General features: G+C 37.0%; 1 protein-coding gene across 1 annotated transcript in view; it reads right to left on the bottom strand.

Annotated features, from left to right (window-relative positions):
• DCP2 (decapping mRNA 2) overlaps positions 1 to 22,792 on the bottom strand; it is a 50,580-nt gene that overhangs the window by 11,150 nt on the left and 16,638 nt on the right. The window contains exons 3-9 of the mRNA XM_067731419.1: positions 21,112 to 21,239; positions 20,598 to 20,696; positions 8,130 to 8,282; positions 7,892 to 8,004; positions 7,685 to 7,792; positions 5,389 to 5,527; positions 2,534 to 2,644 (exon numbers count right to left, since the gene is read on the bottom strand). Of these exons, the coding sequence (XP_067587520.1) occupies positions 2,534 to 2,644; positions 5,389 to 5,527; positions 7,685 to 7,792; positions 7,892 to 8,004; positions 8,130 to 8,282; positions 20,598 to 20,696; positions 21,112 to 21,239 (851 nt within the window). The remainder of the gene's footprint in view (positions 1 to 2,533; positions 2,645 to 5,388; positions 5,528 to 7,684; positions 7,793 to 7,891; positions 8,005 to 8,129; positions 8,283 to 20,597; positions 20,697 to 21,111; positions 21,240 to 22,792) is intronic.

Genomic DNA, 22,792 nt, shown 5'->3' on the forward strand with positions numbered 1-22,792 from the left:
TTTTGCCTTTGCCCTGAAGGATCTTTTTTTTTTTTTAACATATTATTAGAGTATAATTGCTTTACAATGGTGTTATTAGTTTTGGCTTTATAACAAAGTGAATCAGCTATACATATGATTAGTGATGCTGAGCATCCTTTCATGTGTTTGTTGGCAATCTGTATATCTTCTTTGGAGAAATATCTGTTTAGGTCTTCTGCCTATTTTTGGATTGGATTGTTTGTTTTTTTTAATATTGAGCCACATCAGCTGCTTGTAAATTTTGGAGATTAATCCTTTGTCAGTTGCTTCATTTGCAAATATTTTCTCCCATTCTGAGGGTTGTCTTTTTGTTTTGTTTATGTTTTCCTTTGCTGTGCAAAAGCTTTTAAGTTTCATTAGGTCCCATTTGTTTATTTTTGTTTTTATTTCCATTTCTCTAGGAGGTGGGTCAAAAAGGATATAACCCACTTTTTAAATGTATATACTATGAACATATTCCTTTTTCAATAAATACAAATCTACACCATCACTTTTAATGACTACATGGTAGTCTATGGCATAGATCTACGATATTGCATTTAGTATTACCTTCTTGGATATTTAGATTATTTCCATGTTTTCATAACTAAGAGCAATGGAGTGAATATTCTTTAAATTTCTCTTCTAGGGAAACAAGGTAAGAACTTTTTCAGGCTTTCAATATAGCCAAACTACTCTCTAGGAGGCTGTACCAATTAGCAATTCTTAAGGGTTCTCAATATTCTCAACAATACATAAGTGGCTATCTTTTCATCTTTGCCAATCTAATGAGGAAAAGTGGCATCCTGTTTTATTTTACTTTCTTTGATTACACATTTATACATTTATCAGTCACTTTTAGTTCTTCCCTTATAAGCTGTTCATATACTTGTTCTCCATCATTAACTTTATTTTAAGAACTTATAAAAAATTTATTCAAGTTCTTTTAGACAAATATGAGAGTCATTTGTGAAGTTCCCCCCAAAAAATCAAGGATTTTGATTGGTATTGAATTAAATCTATGTATTAATTTGAGGAGAATTAACATTTGTATAGTACTATCATTTTAATCTGTGCAGCTTTTGTTAGGGACAGATGTTGAATGAGATTAAAAGCCTTCTGACCATCTATTAAGACTCTTCTTTGTTCTTGTCACTATTTCTACCAGAGTGGAGTACAATAATAGTAAAGGGCAAGTAGTCTAACAGTAAACTGATCTTTAACATGTGCTTGCTAGTGGAATCAATACACCCCAAGTTAAATCAACAGCACCTAGGGAATTCAAGGAAAATACTTTTGTTAAAAACTTGAAATTACTATTATCACCCACTGTTAAAGAAAGAAAAATAGGTGAAGATACAATAAGAAAATTCAACATAGAAATACCAGGACTGGGACTTCCCTGGTGGTGCAGTGGTTAAGAATCTGCCTGCCAATACAGAGGACACAGGTTCGATCCCTGGTCTGGGAAGATCCCACATGCCACGGAGCAACTAAGCCCGTGCGCCACAACTACTGAGGCCACAAGCCACAACTACTGAAGCCCGCACACCTGGAGCCCACGCTCTGCAACAAAGAAGCCACCACAATGAGCAGCCCGCACACCACAACAAACAGTAGCCCCCGCTCACTGCAACTAGAGGAAGCCTGCGTGCAGCAATGAAGACCCAACACAGCCAAAAATAAATTAATTAATTTTAAAAAATAATAAAAATAAAATAAATACATCTTTTAAAAAAAGGAAAGAAATACTGGGACTTACAGAAAAGATAAGCAAGGAGACTTACCAGTTTATGAATTACCTTCTGGAACACAGACTAAAAGAATGGAAGTAAATGCCTTAAAATGCTCACACGTATTTGTCTTTCAGCCTAGTCTAATGACTATGACACTGGCTATGAGTACTGTGTTTTATTTATTTTCGTTTTCTAAATTCTATCAACTTGAAGAAAACAAAAACACTGTGATGTTATTCCAAACTTTTAACTTCATTAAAATAATACAGACTCTATTTAGAAAAATATAGAGAGAATACTTAGGACTTGTCTAGAAAGCAGGGTTGACTACACACTGTTTCCAAAGTATTAAAATAAATCTAAATACCCACATATAGATAACCAACAAGAACCTACAGTATAGCACAGGGAACTCTACTCAATACTCTGTAATGACCTATATATGGGAACAGAATCTGAAAAAGAGCGGATATATGTATAACTGATTCACTTTGCTGTACAGCAGAAACTAACACAACATTGTAAATCAACTATACTCCAATAAAAATTAATTTAAAAAATAATAAATAGATAAATAAATACCCACATAAAAAGTAAAGATCAGTTGCACATTTGAATCAATGTGATAAACCTATAATTGAGAGTAGGCAGAGATTTTTTTAGTGGGTGAATAGTGCGCACACAGCAGGTTCATAAAAATCCTGTCAATATATCAATTCAACGTGCCTCGCCAATGCCCTTGCCCCATCTTAAAAAGCGTGAACTGCCTTCTTAGCATGAGAGCTGTTAACTCTTACCATCAAGGGATTCTGCTGCTTGCCTGGCTGGCTGTGGACCCCATTTGTTCTTTTCTTTTGATTAGGTGACTCTTGATACTGTTTTCTGCCATTTCCCCTCATACTTTGACTCTGTTTTTCCAATAAGAAGAAATAAAATGTAAACCTATAGCATAATGAAATAGGATAAAACAATATACCCCTATGAATGTATTTAGCTGGTTGAATCAGAGTTCAGCAAAGCACCCCCACCCAAAACCTTCCTTAAACACTGGAGAACCACTATCAATATATTTTCTTATAGAAGATAGTGCTTCACAAAGCAAGAGTCCTCAAAAGATATGAAACAGCAAATATAATGGTCCCTAGGAATCTTTCCACACCTCTTGCCTTATGCCATTTCTGCTCACAGACTGTGTTTACAAGCATGAGGAGTAAAAGAATAATGGGAGCAAGGAGAGGAACAACTTTGAAAACCTTATGTGACTGCCAAAGAAAACCTCTCTGTGAGGGAACACTTAGGCCCATTGACTACAGTCCTTAAAGCTGGAAACAGGCAGCCGATGTGATCACTGTTACCCTAAAATCTGCTTTAAATTATTAATAAACAAATAGGGATTTTTTAAATTAATAATCTCTTTTTATACAAAATAATAAAGACAACTGGTTTTTAAAATTTGGGCCATTATCCCTAAATTTTGACCTAAAACCTAAACATGCAGTAGTTGACATCTTGCTATTATACTGCTTTAACGAGTTAATTTTCTTAGAAAATAACTCTAAGTTTAACTTAAAACACAAAGTTTTTAAACATTAATTTGGCCTTAGAGGTCTTAAAAAGACAGCTATTTAAGAGGACTAGCTAAAACAGTGAGCAGAATAATTTTATTATTATTATAAAATGTATAAAAATACATTTATGTACATTCTATCTACCTACAGAAAAAATTAAGCAGTTCCTAAAATAGCTTGAAAACAACAAGCTAATTTAAAGAAAGAAAGGTAGGGAAATACAGCAGTCATGTTACCACAGACTTTTAATTCAATTTCATCCCATTCTTCTCAGTATTTACCTTTTATTGCGGTACCATATACATAAAATTTAGCACTTGAACCACTTTTAAATGTACAACTCAGTGGCAGTGTATAGTCACAATGTTGTGCAACCACCACCAGTATCCATCTCCAAAACTTTTTCATCATCTAAACAGAACTTCGTACCTATTAAATAATTCCATATTCCCTCCTGTCCCTCAGCCCTGGTAACCTCAAGTTAATTTCTGTCTATAAATTTGTCTATACTAGGCACCTCATGTAAGTGGAGTCATACAATATTTGTCCTTTTGTGTATGGCTTATTTCACTTAGCATGTGTTTAAGGTTCATCCATGTTGTAGCACGTACGTATCATAATTTCATTCCTTTTTTTTTTTTTAAATATTTATTTATTCATTTGGCTGCACTGGGTCTTAGCTGCAGCATGAGGGATCCAGTTCCCTGACCAGGGATCCAACCCGGGCCCCCTGCATTGGGAGCGTGGAGTCTTAACCACTGGAACACCAGGGAAGTCCCTTTCATTCCTTTTTAAGGCCAAATAATATTCCTCTATATGTTTATTTTGTTTATCCATTAATCTGCTGACAGACACATGGGTTGACACATGGGTTGTTTCCACCTTTTGGCTATCATGAATAATGCTACTGTGAACACTGGGATATAAGTTACCTGTTTAAGTCCCTGCTTTCAATTCTTTTGAGTATGAGCCTAGGAATGGAATTGCTGGGTCATATGGTAATTCTATGTTTAACTATTTGACGAACCATCCAAACTGTTTTCCACGGCAGCTGCACCATTTTACATTCCCACCTGCAATGGACACGGGTTCCAATTTCCCTACATTCTTGTCAGCACTTATTATTCTCCATTTTTTAATTACATTTTTATTACTTCGTACCTAGTGGGTATTAATAGTATCTCCTGTGGTTTTGATTTGCATTCTACTAATGATTGTGAGCATCGTTTCATGTGCTTATTGGCCATTTGTATATATTCTTTAAAGAAATGTCTATTCAAGGTGTCTACCCATTTTTTTAATTGGGTTGTTTTGTTTGTAATTGAATTGTAGGAGTTCTCCATATATCCTGGATATTAATCCATTAGATATATGATTTGCAAATTCTCCCATTCCATGGGCTGTCTCTTCTCTTTTGATAGTGATCTCTGATGCACAAAAGTTTTTAATTTTGATGAAACCAGTATATTTTTAAAAGAATGAAAATAAAAAGAGTGGTACCCAAATAGATGGCTAAAGTAATAAAGGCAGATACTACCATGGATTAGTAAGGATGTGGAACAAATGGAACTCTCATATATTTTGCTGGGGATATAAATTACCCGAGAATATTGAGTATATACTCAAGAACATAGGCATATCCACTGCTCCAACATTTCTACCCAATTCTATATACCCAAAAGAACTGTGTATGTTCCTCAAAAGACATGTACAGAAATATTCATAGCAGTATGGTTTGTAAAAGCCCCAAAGTGGAAACAACAAACATGTCCACTAAGAGTAGAATGGATAAATAAACTGTAATATAATCATACACCAGAATACAACACAGTAATGAACCTTTCACTGGTAGCATATTTACCAAAATCAGATGTTAATTCATATTACTTACTACACTGGATTAATACCAAAGCTGTAAAGGTTAAGGAGTCTCATCCCTACTTCAAATCACAAGTCAGAAACACAGGAGCCTTGGATTAACAATTCAGAACTCTACAACTGTTAATCTGTAATTCCTCAACTCAGATACATTCCAAAGTCAAATGAGCTAAAGTTATGAAAATCTTTAAATGTGTATCACTCACCTTTGCTTTTAAAAGGTCAGACATTTCAGAATGATTATTATTATATGGTTTTTGTTGCAGTGGTTGCCTGTGCTTTACCCACTGGTCACCGGGAGAACCTTCAGGAAATAATTGCTGACTGTGGCGGAATTTGGTTCGACTACACCAAGATTTAAAAAATAAAAATCAGATCAGAAAATTTTCACTTATAGTCTTTCTAACACCTGTTAGTTTATCTTACAGACTACAAATTTTACTTTATTTACTGTCTATCTCTGCCCACCGGAGTATAAGTTCCATGAGGGCAGGGGATTCTTGTTGACTCTGCCTATCACTTTACCCCCAGCACCCAGAGGAGTGCCTAGCATTCCATATTTCTTGAATGAATTAATACTCTGTTATTTTTAATCCCAAAGTTTCCTAAATTTATTGATACCACTTCCTCCCTATAAATGATTGTACTTTTAAAAATCTGGGGAGTTCCCTGGCGGTCCAGTGGTTAGGACTCTGCGCTTCCCGTGCAGGGGGCACGGGTTCGATCCCTGGTTGGGGAACTAAGATCCCGCAAGCTGTGATGCATGCCCCCCCACCCCGCAAAAAGAAACACAACTGAAGAAAATAATTCTTTCATAAATTTAGTAATAAATTCAATAAATCAATCTAGTCGAAACAAACAAATGTCAGTGGATCTTCCTTCTTAACAGGACAGACAACTCAATTCTCAATTCTTTACTAGGATGCTTAAGTATGGAATTTGATCTGGCACAGGTCAGTTACGGACCCCGGCCATGCTGGAAGAGGATCTGAAAAATTAAGCTACATTGTGCAGCAAAAAATTCAGGAGCTCAAAAACGATGGAGAAGCAAATTAAATAAAGATCCAGTCTCAAATACTTATGCAAAAGAAACCAACTGTAACAGTAGTTTGTAGTAAAGATAAGAAATCGTATTCTGTAGTACCACATACATGTGTAATACAGTCCAGAGCCACTGATCCCAAGATCCATATTATAGTAAGATTGTTTTTGAATATTTCAGAATCTGTCCCCTTTCCCATTTAAAAACTGTAATTAAATTGCAGACTCTCTACTCTTTCTTTAGACAAAACTCAGATATTTCCTCCAACACATCAATAGATGTTATTCTATATGCTAAAAACAGACACCACCCTGCCTAAGCAACCTGAAATTTGGTTAAAGAAGTTATTTATTGTCTCATTCCATTCTCTAGGACCACAAACCCTAACACTGGCTGAAATATGTGGGAATCTTATCACACACTATGGTGGACAGATTCTCCCAAATATGAACAGTGACACAATTTCTTTTCAAACAGTGTCACTATTTCATGACTTTTTAGTAGTGATTGGATTTTTTTAATCTTGACTACATTCCTGTCTACTTTACTCTTTTTCCTTTTTACTGCTTCCCTTATGTTTAGTAGTATATAATTTGGTGATTATAATCATAGATTCTGAAAGGCAGAAATGACCTTTCAAGGCATTTAGTCTAATCTCCTATCCTCATAAAATTCAACTAAAATGGAATATTCCCTATGTGTTTAAAAAATATTGACTGCAGATGTGTTACTCCTATTGTTTACTTTTTAAAGCTCTGGGATAAAAACAGAACACCTACATTAGAGAAAGTATAAAAAGCAACTCTCTCTGAACCTAACAAAGGCAAAGTTCTAGCAAGCTGATTACAAATACATATACTTATTTAAGAAAATTACTTACTCAGCCTACTCTATAATTGTGATTTGGATACAATTACATTCCAACCAAGAAAATGCTCTTTGCGGTTCATGTCCATGTAATAGTCACTCTTTATAATATACAGTCTAGGCTAGGGAAAGAAAAGAAGCAAGCCCAAGCCTTCACAGTGCTATCTTTCTGAACAAATTATACATACACCAGCATCCCTCATCTCCTCTACACAAAAACAAACTTCAATCTATTCCCCCCATTCAACCATCTTCAGAAACTCAATTATTTCTAAAGTAAAGATATGAGAACAGGGAAGTAACAGTATAAATATACATACAGAGGATTTTTGTCTTTTCCTCATAGTCTATCTATCCATCTAAAAAGTTGATAAGCTCTTATGTATACCATTTTAAAATATGCCTGAAGCTCCTTTCCAAATTCCACTAACCTCTCATCAAAAACCCTTAAAATTTTTTTCAATTATTTGTGAGACCAGTAACAAAATAGTACCTACAAAAAGGAAGCCAACACCTCTACAAACTTTATAAGCAAAATGTCACTGCATTAAAAACTATCAAAAAGTCAGAATCCTACGCATATATTTCTTTACCTCAATTTTTCCACAGTGGGTTTAGCTGGTGTACTACCAGCTGAGGAAAATCCATTGTCGCTATCTGAGGAATCGCCAAATCTTCGAGAAAGCCAGTCCCTTAATGGTCTATGGAAACATTAAGAATTCAATTTTAAAACTTGGCTATGTAAAGAAACTCACTATCAGAATTTATGAAGTTTTGTATTTAAAGAAATACGAACATACCTGATAAAAGGAATGGCCATAAAAAATTTGTTTGGTGCCAAACCAAGTTTGGATTTTGGGGTCATATCATTTCTATGACAGGGCAATTTCTCAATGGAGAACCACTCAATGTTCTGAAACACAAGAAAATAATTCATTTTGTTAGTTACTTATTATCAAGGAGTTTCTAAAAGCAATCTCCTACATCATTTAATTGGGATACTGTCCAGCAATCTGAAAATACTTTTCAATTACATACCCGAATTTCTCTTCTGGTTTTCGGGTTAAATTTGGTATCTTTTGGAATTCCTGGAATGATGTACAAACGAGCAAGCTGGTCATTGATTCGAAGTTCAATGTAATCATCCTTACAAATATAATCTTTAATATCAAAACCAGTTTCTTCAAAGACCTGGAAATAACAAATTTGGATGATGATTTTCAAGTTTTGCTGTTAGACCTTCAGTTCATTAAAATTTGTTTATATCAAAGACAAAAATTTGGGACTTCCCTGGTGGAGCAGTGGTTAAGAATCTGCCTGCCAATGCAGGGGACACGGGTTCGAGCCCTGGTCCGGGAAGATTCCCACAAGCTACGGAGCAACTAAGCCCGTATGCCACAACTACTGAGCCCACATGCCACAATTAACCAAGCCGGCGCGCCTGGAGCCCGAGCTCTGCAACAAAGAGACGCCACCCCAATGAGAAGCCGGCGCACCGCAACGAAGAGTGGCCCCCACTCGCCACAACTAGAGACAAGCCCACACGCAGCAACGAAGACCCCACGCAGCCATACATACATTCATTCATTCATTTAAAAACCACTAAGGAAAAAGTCAGAATATTTCAGGGTCTAGTTCTAGCTGTGCCTCTGTTGAACTGTTCACTATGGAAAAACCTCCTTGCATACCTGAGCCTAAGTTTCTTCACCTATTCAGTGAAGGGCAACGTGGGAAATTGTGACTTACAATAATATATATTTGGTCACCGTCCCCCTTTCTGGTACAAGATCTCCTAAAACCCTTGGAATGTCTTAAGTGACGAAAGCAAGAGTGTCTTTTGTTATGTTAATCAGGTGACTTAAGAAGCCCCTGTAAGGATTGAGTAAGGACCGAAGCTGGTCGCCAGGTGATTAAGAGGGCTGGAACTTTCAGCCCCTCCTCCCCCACACCTCCAGGGATTGAGCTCAATCGCTAATGGCCAATGATTTAATCAATCATGACTATGAAATGAAGCCCCCCCCTAAAAACCCAAAAGGAGAGTTTCTGGTTTGGTGAACACATGAAGATTTGGGCATAGCAGTGCTCTAGAAGAGAGCATGAAAGCTCCTTGCCCTTTCCCTATACCTTGCCCTATGTATTTATGTCTTCCATTTGGCTATTTCTGAGTTATATCCTTTTATTACAATAAACTGATAATCTAGTAAGAAAAACTGAATTCTGAATTCTGCGAATCACTCTAGCAAATTAATCAAACCCAAGGAGGAGCTCAGAAGCACAAATGACAACCTGGACTTGTGACTGGCATCTGAAGCAAAGGAGGGTCTTATGGGACTGAGCCCTTAACATGTGGAATGGGATGCTATCTCCAGGTAGATAGCGTCAGAATTGAGTTGAATTGTAGGACACCCAGCTGACGTCCAAAACTTGCTTGCTGGTGTAGGGAAACACCCCCTACACACACACACACACACACACACACACACACACACACACACACACACACACACACACACACACACACACACACACACACACACACGGTAATTGGGTCCAGAACCCTTAAGATGTTAGAATACATCAGTGGTTCCCACTCTGTGGGAAGTCACTGGGAACTCCATATGGATTTTATTCACCACAACCACAAATCTATATGTATACCAAGATACAGAATGAAAAGTGTCTTACACCAGCGGCCCGTTTCGTGGAAGACAATTTTTCCACGGACCGGGGTTGCAGGGCTGGGTGGGCGCCGCTCACCTCCTGCCGTGCAGCCTGGTTCCTAACAGGCTGCTGACTGGTACCATTCCATGGCCCAGGGGTTGGGAGCCCCCGTCTTTCACAAAGAAAACCATTTCTCAAACATGAAAACGGAATGTGATTAATACTAATATTTAAGTGGGCAGATTCCAAGAGTATAGCTACAACCACATTTGCACGTGTGTGTGTGGGGAGGTGTTGTAAATGCACTAAAAATGAGAACTAGTGAAGTGGATTAATGGTTCTAAAACTGCCTTTCCTCACCGTGCCTCAAGGACTGCAGGAGCGTAAATCTCAGGAATAAAATGTCACATCTAACCCTCACCTTTTCCTTCAGCCAGAGGAGCCATTCTTAATTTGATTAAAATCCCGGGCTTCTGCTTAAAATTTAAAAAGCACTGGTATCTTCTAGCCTTAAAGTTCTCCTTCAGATAACATTTGTGTTCTGTGACCAAGTCCTTCCCCACTTCACCCCCAAATGAAAAGGCTTTGGAGCTTTAGTGTCTAGTAACCAGTGTGCATCTTTTACACTGGAGTTCGTTCCTCCTCTTGCCTCTAGTTTCAGCACCTTCTAACCAATCAGTGGGACAGAACATGCACAGGCCTGAATCTCTTACAAGGTATGGGTGTGAAGGAGATATTTCTATCCATTTTTTTTTTTGTCTCTTCCCTCCTTCTCTTGCCAGTACATCTGACAAGAGAAAGGTACATCTTTCTACCTTCCTCAACAAGGGCACATCTATACTTGTCTCAAACATGTGTAGACTGTAACTCCCAATTTAAGCTCCTCTACGACACCTAACTCATTTCTGTATACTACCTTTCCCTAATTTCAAGATACTAGGTGAATATACTTACTTGAAAACTGCTCTATGGTATATAGAAAAAACAGACATTATTTGTATTTCCTACTTCTAGAAATGACAGAGTGGGAACAGAAATACAGATATGCTACCAAAAAAAAAAAAAAGTTTTCTTGTCCTAAACCAAAACTATACACCTTTTCCAAAATAAAATTCTTTTACCAATTGTGGATTTATTTCACAACTCATGTATGCTATCTGGAGTGAAAGTCCAGATACTTTGGTTTTCCTTTTCTTTGCAACTAAGGTCTACCCTACTCTACTGCTTCAGACATAGCTTAAAAAAAATTGTTTTAATTGTAAATCAATCAGGATGGATATTAGATTTATAACTGTAACAATTAGGACTGGTTTACCTGAAAGTTTACACATCAGTGACATAAAATTGTTTCTCTTCAGAGTTTCCATTAAGAAGGTCAAAAGGGAAGACATAAACCAGAAGACATTCACAATACACTCAAATCCAGACTATATTAAAAAGTCCTATATATCCACAGGACAAGTAAACCAACTTTTTAAAAAAATGGGTAACATGTAAGTGGGTACTTAATAAAAGAGCACATTCAAATGGCCAATAAGAATATGACAATGTGGTCAACATCATTAGACTTCAGAGATACATAAATTAGAAGCACAATGACAATTACATTCCCATGAGAATGACTAAAAATTTTTTAAATTGATATAATTAACATTATATTAACTTCAGATATACAACATAATTAACTTTTTTTTTTTTTTTTTTTTTGGCGGTATGCGGGCCTCTCACCGCTGTGGCCTCTCCCGTTGCGGAGCACAGGCTCCGGACGCGCAGGCTCAGCGGCCATGGCTCACGGGCCCAGCCGCTCCGCGGCATGTGGGATCCTCCCAGACCGGGTCACGAACCCGTGTCCCCTGCATCAGCAGGCGGACTCTCAACCACTGCGCCACCAGGGAAGCCCCATAATTAACTTTTTGTATATATTGAGGAATGACCATAAAATTTTTCCCAGTTTTACTGATATAATTGATATATACCATTGCTTAACTTTAAGGTGTACAGCTTAACGGTTTGACTTGTAATGAGAACTCACTGTAATGATAACTCTTAGGATCTACTCTCTGAGCAACTTACATACGTATCATACAGCAGTGTTAACTACAGTCATCATGTTGTTCACTGCATCCCTAGTACTTATTTATCTTCTAACTCAGTTTGTGCCTTTTGACCAGCTTCCTACAATTCTCCTCTACACGCACACACCCTCTGATAACCACAAAACTGATCTCTCCCTCTATGAGTTTTGTTTTTTCAAATTCCACATGTAAGTGAGACCATACAGTACCTGTCTTTGTCTGACTTATTTCATTTTGCATAATGCTCTCAATGTCCATCCATAGCGCAAATGGCAGGATTCTTTTTTTTTTTAACAGCTGAAATATATTCCATTGTGAATATAACATACCACATATTCTTTAACCATTCATCGATGAACACTTAGGTTGTTTCCATGTCTTGGCTGTTGTAAAAAATGCTATGAACCTAAGAATGCAGATACCTTTTCAAGTTAGCATTTTCATTTCCTTTGGATATATTCCCACTAGTGGAATTGCTGGATCATATGGTAGTTGTAATTTAATTTTTTGAGGATCCTCCATACAGCTTTGCATAGTGGCTGTACCAGTTTACAATCTCAGTAACAGTGAACAAGGGATCCCTTTTCTCCACATTCATCTGTCTTTTTAAGGTGGCCATTCTAACAGGCATAAGAGATATATCATTGTGGTTTTGATTTCTATTTGCCTAATAACCTAGTGATGTTGAGCATCTTTTCACATACCTCTATCTTCCATTCCATTAGCCATTCCTCTATCTTCTTTGGAAAAATGTATATTCAGGTCTTTTGCCCATTTTTTAATTGAATTATTTGTTGAGTTGTATGAGTTCTTTATACATTTTAGCTATTAACCCCTTATCAAATATATGGTTTTCGAGTATTTTCTCCCATTCCATAGGCTGTCATTCTACTTTGTTGACTGTTTCTCTTGCTGTACAGAAGCTTTTGGGTTGATGTAGTCGCACTTGCTTATTTTGGTGCTTATGCTTTTGGTGTCATAGCCAAAAAATCATTGCCAAGACCCATGTCAAGGAGTTTTTATCCTGTTTTCTTCTAGGAGTTTTATAGTTTCAGGTCTTACATTTAAATTTAAGTATTTAATCCATTTCAAGTTAACTTCTGTGAGTGGTATAAGTCAGGGATCTAGTTTCATTCTTTTACATGAGAATATCCAATTTCTCCAGCACAATTTACTGAAGAGACTTCTTTTCTCCATTCAGTTTTCTTGGCTCCCTCTTCAAATATTAGCTGACCATATACGTGTGGGTTTATTTCTGGGATCTCAGTTCTATTCCATTGATCTATATATTTGTCTGTTTTTATACCAGTGCCATACTGTTTTAATTACTATAGCTTTATAGTATAGCTTGAAATCAGGCAGTGTGATGCCTTCCACTTTGTTCTTCTTTCTCAGGATTGCTTTGGCTATTCAGAGTCTTTGGTGGTTACATATACATTTTAGAATTTCTTTTCTAATTCTGTAAAAATAATGTCATTGAAATCTTGAAAGGGATCACACTGAATCTAGACATGGTTTTTGGCAGTAATGACATTAAACAATATTAATTCTCGCACTCCATGAACATGGGATAAAAATTTTTAAATTGGTAATTCTATGTGTAGGTCAGGACAACTAGAACTCTCATATGCGGGTGGTGGGAATGTAAATCGGTTCAACCACCTGGAAAACCATTGGCAGTAGATATGCAACTTCCCTATGACTCAATAATTCCACTCCTAGAGAAATGAAGGCTTATTTTCCTCAAAGGACATGTATAAGAATATTTACAGCAGTTTTATTCTGAATAGCCAAAAACTGGATACAATCCAATGCATAAGAGAATGGACAAACTGTGGTATATTTGTACACTGGAATATAACAAAGAGCAATTAAAAAGGACCAACTGCTAATATACACAACAACATAGATGAATCTCACAGGCATTATACTGAGCCAAAGACATAAAACACAAAGAATAACTATTGCAAAATCCTAATTATATGAAGCTCAAGACCAGGCAAAACTAATCAATGGTGATAGAAGTCAAGATAGTGGTTCCCTTCAGGAAATGTGGGGGAAAGAAGGCATTGACTAAGAAGGGGCAGGAAAGAATCTTCTGAGGTGCTGAAAATATTCTTTGACCTAGGTGGTGGTTTCACAGGTATATACATATATAAAAATGAATAACCTGTTAAGATTAGTGTATTTTATGTTCTTATCCTCCAACAAAAAAGTTTTAAAATAACTTTATATAGTTCTTAATTCTATTTTTACAGTTATTCCCTTTAACTACCTTCTTTGAATAATACCTTATAATCAGAAATTAGTATACATTCCAGTCACGTATGTCTGTATAATAATTAGAAACTATGCTAAAGGTAAACTGTATATTCTAAGTTCCTTGTGAGCAGAGCCTGTTACCAAACAGAATCTAACTGAATACATGCTTACTAAAACAAGTACTGGAGGACCGAGGGGCTGTTTCAGATTAGAGACTGAAAACATAACAATTAAATGCAAATACAGTACATGAGCCTGGATAGGATCGTGGAGGGAGAAGGGGGTGGAAACTGCAGAAAAGGACCATAATGGATCAACTAGTAAATATGAATATGAATTGTCCGTTAGATAACAGAACCTATCAATGTCCCACTCCTGAATTTGATAATTACACTGTGCTTATATAAGAGAACTTCCCACTTCTTAAAATTTACATGCGTAAATAATTAGGGGTTAAGGGGCATTTTGTCTGCAATTTACTCCTAAAGTATTTAGCAATAATAATAAAAACCATTCACCCATATGTATCAAAAGTAATAAAGCAAATATGGCAAAATATTAACAGGTGAATCTATTCTTTATATTATTCTTACTATTTTTCTCTATACTTGAAATTCTCTCAATAGTAACACAATTTTAAAGAGTAACATGTAATTAATGTTTAGGTTTTTCTAGTGCATTCATTCAAATATATCCTGTGTGCTTAGTAAGTGGTAGGTACTGTCCTAGGCACTGACTTCAGAAATGAATAAAGCAAGCGCTGCTCTTTAAAGAGCTCCATCTAAAAAAGAAATGATAACTGCAATATGATATACGTGCCAAAAGGTAGGTGGGTTCTATGGGAGTACAGAATCAGGGTGCCTAACTCAGCCTTGGTTAAAGGTAAGGTGTGATTGTGAGTTGGGGTGGTCACCTCTGGAAGGCTGTCATGGGCAGCATCCTATTCTGCTGGATACACTTGAGCTAGGACTTGAAAGATGAACAGAAGTTTGCCAGATAGAAAGAAAAAGACATTCCATTCACATAGCTGGGAATGGCTACAGCTGAAGAATTATATGAGAGGAAATGGTACAACATGAGGCCATCAGCCTAGTTTAACAAAGGCAGCTTGAAACCCTGTACAACCAAACTTAGAATAAACATAATATAGTGACAGACCTCAATTCTAAAAGTGATAAAGACTGATTTACCTCTAAAATTAGGTATTCATGGGCTTCCCTGGTGGTGCAGTGGTTGAGAGTCCGCCTGCCAATGCACGGGACATGGGTTCGTGCCCCGTTCCGGGAAGATCCCACATGCCGCAGAGCGGCTGGGCCCGTGAGCCATGACCACTGAGCCTTGTGCGTCCGGAGCCTGTGCTCCGCAACGGGAGAGGCCACAGCAGTGAGAGGCCCGCGTACCGCAAAAAAAAAAATAAATAAATAAAAAAAATAATAATAATAAAATTAGGTATTCATTCTCAACAAATATTTACCAGGAAAAAATTTTAATAGCTCACTTACATGTATAGACAACAAATATAAAAATTTTAATACCATACCTTCTGTGTATCAAATCCATTCCTGTATTATAATACAGACTTAATGTTTCTGGCACATGGAATAGGACTAATGTCTCAAATGATATCAGATAAAAATCTCTACATAAGAGTAAAGAAATGTGCTACCCAAAGAACACCAGCATAGACAATGAAATCCTCTGCGTAAAATCTATGTCCTATAAGCCTACAAGAGGTAGAATAAACCAATAATTCCTCTGTACAAATTCTATCAAGATTAAATCACATAAATGCATATTAAAGCTTTATTAGAATAAAATATGTTGTTCTGACAAATAATAAGCAACAATATGAAATCTTGAAACCACAAGTGAACTGCCAAGTATTCCTTGTTTTCTCAAAAACAGTTGGTGTTTCACTGCAACTAACAACAAAAATATACTAAGGTTATCCTAATATAGCCTTTCAATAATATCTAGAAAACATTTTTCATATCCCTGTCCTAAATCTACTTCACTGAATACAAGTGATCAGAAATAGGGACTTCCCTGGTGGCGCAGTGGTTGAGAATCCACATGCCAATGCAGGGGACACGGGTTCGAGCCCTGGTCTGGGAAGATCCCACATGCTGCGGAGCAACTAGGCCCGTGAGCCACAACTACTGAGCCTGCGCGTCTGGAGCCTGCGCTCCGCAACAAGAGAGGCCGCGATAGTGAGAGGCCCGCGCACTGCGATGAAGAGTGGCCCCCGCTTGCCACAACTAGAGAAAGCCCTCGCACAGAAACGAAGACCCAATACAGCAAAAATAAATAAATAAATAAATAACTCCTACCCTCAACATCTTCAAAAAAAAAACATAAACTCCTATAAATGGAATAAAAATCTGGTTTTTAACTAAGACACTGGTGGTTCCTCCCCTCCCTCAAACAGTGTTGCTTTTATTATACTGCAGTACCACCAAGTGGCAGAAGGATACACTGCAACTCTAGCACTGCTAGTTGAATACTTCATCACTCAAAAATGGCAACTACTATGGATTGAACCCTCCAAAATTCTTACGTTGAAGACCTAACCCCCAATATGACTGTATTTGGAGATAGGGCCTCTGAGGAGGTGTTACAGGTTAAATGAGGTCATATGGGTGGGGCTCTAATCCAACAGGGCTAGTGCCCTTATGAAAAACAGGAGATGCTAGCACACTAGCTCTCGGGGCACTCACACAGGCACCTGGCAAAGGTCACATGAGCATGCAGAGAAAAGGCAGCCAACTGCAAGCCAGGATCAGAGTCCTCACCAAGAAGTCAATCAGCAGGCAGCTTGATCTTAGACTTCCCAGCCTCCAGAGAAGTAGAAAATAAATTTCTATTGTTTAAGCCACCCAGTCTGTGGTATTTTGTTATGGCAGCCTGAGTGGACTAATACAGCAATGCTCCACCTTAGTCCCAAAACTTTTCTCTTTACGAAAAAAGTATTCACTTAAAAATCAGGAATAAAAGTCAAAAGACTTGACTTTAAAACTTCTAGCCTCAAAATTTACAGAAATTAAAGTTAAATATTCTTTGACAAGTTCTTTTATCAGCTAAAAGAGACTATTATTTAGATCAGAAAGGTTAGAAGTTAGGATTAATTCTTATTATCAAAGGGAACATTTTTTTCCCTGAAATTAAAGGACTGTGGTTCCTAAGTATGCTTGTGCTTTCCTCAGAGCAAGACAAAAACTCTAAAACAGGGGGAAAAAATTCATATTGATCCAACAGAAAGGTAAATGTTATTAGGAAATAGATAGATGTACTTAAAAATCACAAATTCCTTCTGTTTTCATCTGTTTAGAAATTCTCACCCATTTATAAATATTCCTTAACTGCCTATATAGCAGTCAAGAACATCAACTCCAGAACCCAAATACCTAAATATCTCTGTTTTGCTGCTTACTGTAAGACCGTGAGCATGTTACTAAACTGCTGTTTCAGTTACCCCCACCTGTAAAATGGAGATAACAATTTCCCATAATGGTTGTATCTTTCCCCACAGGATTCTCTTTAGATCCTACAATCCACACTCCATTCTCCCACTTCCCATCGCCCCAAGAATAAATTTTATTTACTTTCTTACAAATTACAATGATGCACAGTCATTACTGAAATCAGCATCACATAGATAGGACAACTTTTTATCTTAGTATCCCAGAGCAGAGAACAAACAAGATAAACCAAAGTGAAAACTGTCTCAGTTCACAGGTTAACTTACTTTTTTACCCTGAATATCCTATTTCTGCATCATCCTGACTCTTTATAATACAGTGCATAAAACTCATCAGAGGGAGGTTTCCAGCACTCCTGGGTCTAGGGTCATTCTTCAGTTTTTCCAAGGTTAGGTATTTGATTCCTCCAAGAAGATCCAATTCCAGAGACAGCTCATTTCACACAATTTAGCCTAAATTTCTGTTATTCCAGTTATTATCTTTTCTGGACTTGGACAACTATCTCACTACTGTAGGACTAGTCTAACTCCATGTTTAAGATCTACAGATCAATTCCTCTAAGTAGGATGCTATGGTTCCCATTTTGTCCTTCCTTATAAGCAAGATGACTACAAAAATTGAAGGTATAAAAAGGGAAGACTTTACAAGTACTGTACATCTCCTGCCATATACAGAAAAGAAAGGAAAAGCTCTTAGAGGATGTGGCAATTTCTCACCTGCTTCCTAAATAGCTTTCGATTTTAAAGGGTGGGCATAAACCTTCACCTACTTGTACAGAAAAAGCTTTGTCTATACGCTGTTGCAAATACTTGCTTAGATAAGTTGTTCCATACTCAATTTAAAATGCAGCATTTTCAATCATTTTTAAAATCTTACTCCAGGGCTTCCCTGGTGGCGCAGTGGTTGAGAGTCCGCCTGCCGATGCAGGGGACGCAGGTTCGTACCCCGGTCTGGGAGGATCCCACATGCCGCGAAGCAGCTGGGCCCATGAGCCATGGCCACTGAGCCTGCGTGTCCGGAGCCTGTGCTCCACAACGGGAGAGGCCACAACAGTGAGAGACCCGCGTACCACAAAAAAACACAAAAAACAACAACAACAAATCTTACTCCAAAGAAAATAACTACTAATAGTTTTTCTACAGCAAATAACCACTAGTGGTTTATAAGAATTTTAACTATTATCCCTCACTAATAATTATACCCAAACTTAAATGAGGCAGTGAACACTGCCACAGGAAAACAATGAGTCAAAAAATAAATAAGGCAAGAGACCCAAATAAAATATGTCACAAAATACATACTGCCATCTCAAAATTCAATCACCACCAGCTTAGATTCTAAAGATATCACTTCTAGTTATGAAGATCTTGTTTCTAGCTATATCTGGGACTTCCCTGGTGCTGCAGTGGTAAAGAATACGCCTTCCAATGCAGGGTACACGGGTTCAATCCCTGGTTGGGGAACTAAGATCCCACATGCCGCAGGGAAACTAAGCCTGCGTGCCACAACCACTGAGCCCAGGCACCTCAACTAGAGAGCCCACACGCCCTGAAGCCCACACACCACAACTAGAGAAGAGAAAACCTGCACGCCATAACTAGAGAGAAGCCAGCACACAACAAAAAAAAAGATCACACATGCCTCAATGAAGATCCTGCGTGCCGCAACTAAGACCCAACGCAGGCAAAAAAATAATTTAAAAACATTTTATGTCTTACAGAGACTTGCCCAAAGTCTCTAGGCTATTGAACAACATATACTAAAACTATACTAGAACAAAAACCTTTCAACTTCTAGGCCAGTTCTCTTTCCATTTTATCATACTTCCTCATAGCTCAACTTCTCAAATGTCAAGGACAAGGTGTAATGTTATAAATGATTAGGAACTAATAAATAAGAATACAGTATACAATATATCACAAGGTACTATACAGTTAAGGCCAAGCGAACGATAAAGACAGCAATTGCTATTAAAGTTCAGATTACTGTGGGCTACAGCTGACTGGTTACATTTTAAAATAAACAGAATTTAGGGACTTCCCTGGTGGCGCAGCGGTTAAGACTCCGTGCTCTCCATGCAGGGGGCCTGGGTTCTATCCCTGGTCAGGGAACTAGATCCCACATGCATGCCGCAACTGAGAGTTCGCATGCCACAACCAAGGAGCCCAAGTGACACAACTAAGGAGCTGGCAAGCCACAACTAAGGAGCCTGCCGGCCACAACTAAGACCCGGCACAACCAAATAAATAAATTAATTTTTTTAAAAAAAAACAATTTAAAGAAGAATGAACTTCCTTATTTTACAAATAAAGAAACTCAGGCCCTGTATATAGAGCTAGTTGGTGGCAGTCCTTTAGGGAAAAAGAGTAATTTGAGCTGGGTCTAGAAAGATACCTAGATAAGATTTGAATAGGCAGGAAGAAGACAGAACTTTCCAGGTAGGGAAATCACATATGCAAAAGCCTAGAGGCTGAAACAAATCAATCAAATTCAGAGACCAAAGAATTCATTCTTTTGACTAAGAATAAAGAAAAATAAATTTAGGAATGGCTAAGTTTTGTGTTGGGGGTAGGGGAGGGAGTTTCAATACTTAATTAAACTTGATCCTACAGGCAGTGGGAGGAAGCTAGAGTGGGTTTTGAGCAACAAACATAAATTTCTTAGAAAAGCCCAAATTATGCATTTGTCTGGAAGCCAAGAATATAAACATAAAACAAAGGTTATAATAGCCAAAATATTTAACCAATAACAAATCCAATTCTAAAAGGAAAGGTGGAGAAGATATCTAAAAAAAAAGTTAAATAATAGAATAAAAAATGAACAATGAAAGAAAATGGAAACAAATGAGAGAAGAATAAATGATAGATGTGGACAAATGAATCAACAGTTACATTATAAAAGATGTTACTTCATGCAGTCAAGTTCTGGAAAGAGGATTAAATGATCCAAACAAGTTAGTCTCCATGGCTAAAAAAACACACTCAAAGCATAACCACCAAATGTTACTGTTTCAAACTGCAATAACTCACCTCTCTAGCAGCACAATCATGAGGAGCTTCTTCTTTATTTACTTTTCCTTTTGGAAATCCCCAGCCTGATTTTGCTAGGTACCCCTGAACCAGTAATACCTACAAAACAATCAGAGGTAAAAATAAAACTTGCCCTCCTTTCCCATGTTCCTTTCTAAAAGCCAAAAGTGCTTTTCTCCTTACTTCAGGTAACTGTTATCACCAATAATTTTATTTGGTTGACTATCTTTCAGGAAGCTAAATATACTATTACTTTTCCTGTAAAGAAAGGTATTCTGTCCATTTTAAAGTATTTCTTCAAAAATCAAATGATTCCTTTGCAATAAGTCATGCTGCAACAAGTATAAATTATTAAGACCCAGAATGCAGATGAAATATACAAAATCTGGCCTTTTATCACTAAAAATCTAAGTATACTTTTCAAACCTCAGTTCAGAACATTATAAAAACAACATATTAGGATGAAAACAGCTGATCACCATTTCACTAAAAATCTTTTATTACTCTCACTCACATTTTCAAGTGTCTCATCAAGAATAATTGCACCATATGTTGGCACTCCCATTTTATATTCTTTCCATTCATCCAAAATTTTTTCCACATCTTCACCTTGAGGCAGCAAAAATGGACAATGACTGAAGAGTATACATTGTGTTAAGGAAGCTACTTTCTCCCTTAATACAGCTTAAGCACTTATACACATAAAGAGATCTATTTAAATCAACTGTGTATTTTACATGAAATTACTCGTATCTTCACCTCACTTAAGTTTATCCTTCTTGCTTTTGTCTTTTCACATTTGTTTTCTCTTGAACAAGCCATTGCTAACTTCTGCATTTAGCCTAGACACAAATCAAGTAAATTGTGAATACTCAAATACTCTAGCTCCCTAAGTTAACACAAATAAATTCAGGACCATGTGAACACTTCGAATAATTCTTGTTAAGTGGGTCGAATTCATCATATTAAGAGTCAACAGATACTGAAACTGACATCAAGAAATATAAGCACAGTACACATATACTGGTAAGAGCTAGGAACCATCAGAATAAGTGAAAGTGGGAATTCCCTGGTGGTCCAGTGGTTAGGACTCCGCACTTCCTGTGCAGGGAGCAGAGGATCAACCCCTGGTCGGGAACTAAGATCCCACAAGCCTCAAGGCCAAAAAAATAAATAAATAAATAAAAAGAGTAAGTGGAAGTGGCTAACTCTGGGAAGCAGAACTAGGGATGACATATTACACTGCCGAATTTCTTTACCATGTACATATATTGCTTCCATAATTTAAAACATTTTTAAGATGAAGATTTATTAAGGATTATAGAGAAAGGTAAATATGGGTTTTAAGGAAAGTATGGCCTGTTTCAAAAGAAACTGGGTATGCCTCCCCAAAACTGGGCTGAGTAAAGTAAGTTTTTTTTTAAAGTAAATAAAACCTAAACCTGTAAAGTATATGCTCAGGCTTCCAATACTCCATGCTACCAAATGCCTCATCACTACAGCACTGTTTATTATGAAAACTGTGGGGAAAATTATAATTTATGATAGCGTTTCTCAAATGGAGGACATTCTCAAGGGTCTTCAAGTCCTCTATGAAAACTTACATATTCTGTCTTTTCATTTTTATGTTAATGTAAAGGCATGTAATATGAGCATACTTTCAATCATTTGGATGATCTCATCCATCAAGTACTACACTACTTGATTTTAGAGACCATATTGGCACTAGTACTTTAACTGCTGTGGGCTACTAAAAACAGAAAAAAAGTAATACGCAAATAGTGTATTAGGGTCAAATGATATTCCATTGTAACACAGAAAGGAAGGTGTCATAACACATAAAGAAAGGTTCTGGGAAAACTTGTAGTACAGGCACATCAAAACACCCTTAAAGACAGCATTATATTCACATTGTGACTAGTAGTTTGGTTTAAACAAAAACATCACATTAAATTCACTTTATGAAAACAAATTTTATGAGTTTTACAGCTTTGTGTTTAAAATTTTGCTTTGGTTTTATAGTTGCAGTAAGAACTAAGGTTCTCAAAGAGCTCAAAAAAGTCAACCATCTATAACAACACTGTAATTAAAAGACAGGCAGTAGATTAATCTCAATATAAACACTCCTTGCCTTTATTTAGGGAGGGGGGAAAAAAGAATAAATTATGGATATAATACTAACTATTCCATGAAGC

Source organism: Pseudorca crassidens, chromosome 3, assembly GCF_039906515.1.
Source record: "Pseudorca crassidens isolate mPseCra1 chromosome 3, mPseCra1.hap1, whole genome shotgun sequence".
Lineage (NCBI taxonomy): Eukaryota > Metazoa > Chordata > Mammalia > Artiodactyla > Delphinidae > Pseudorca > Pseudorca crassidens.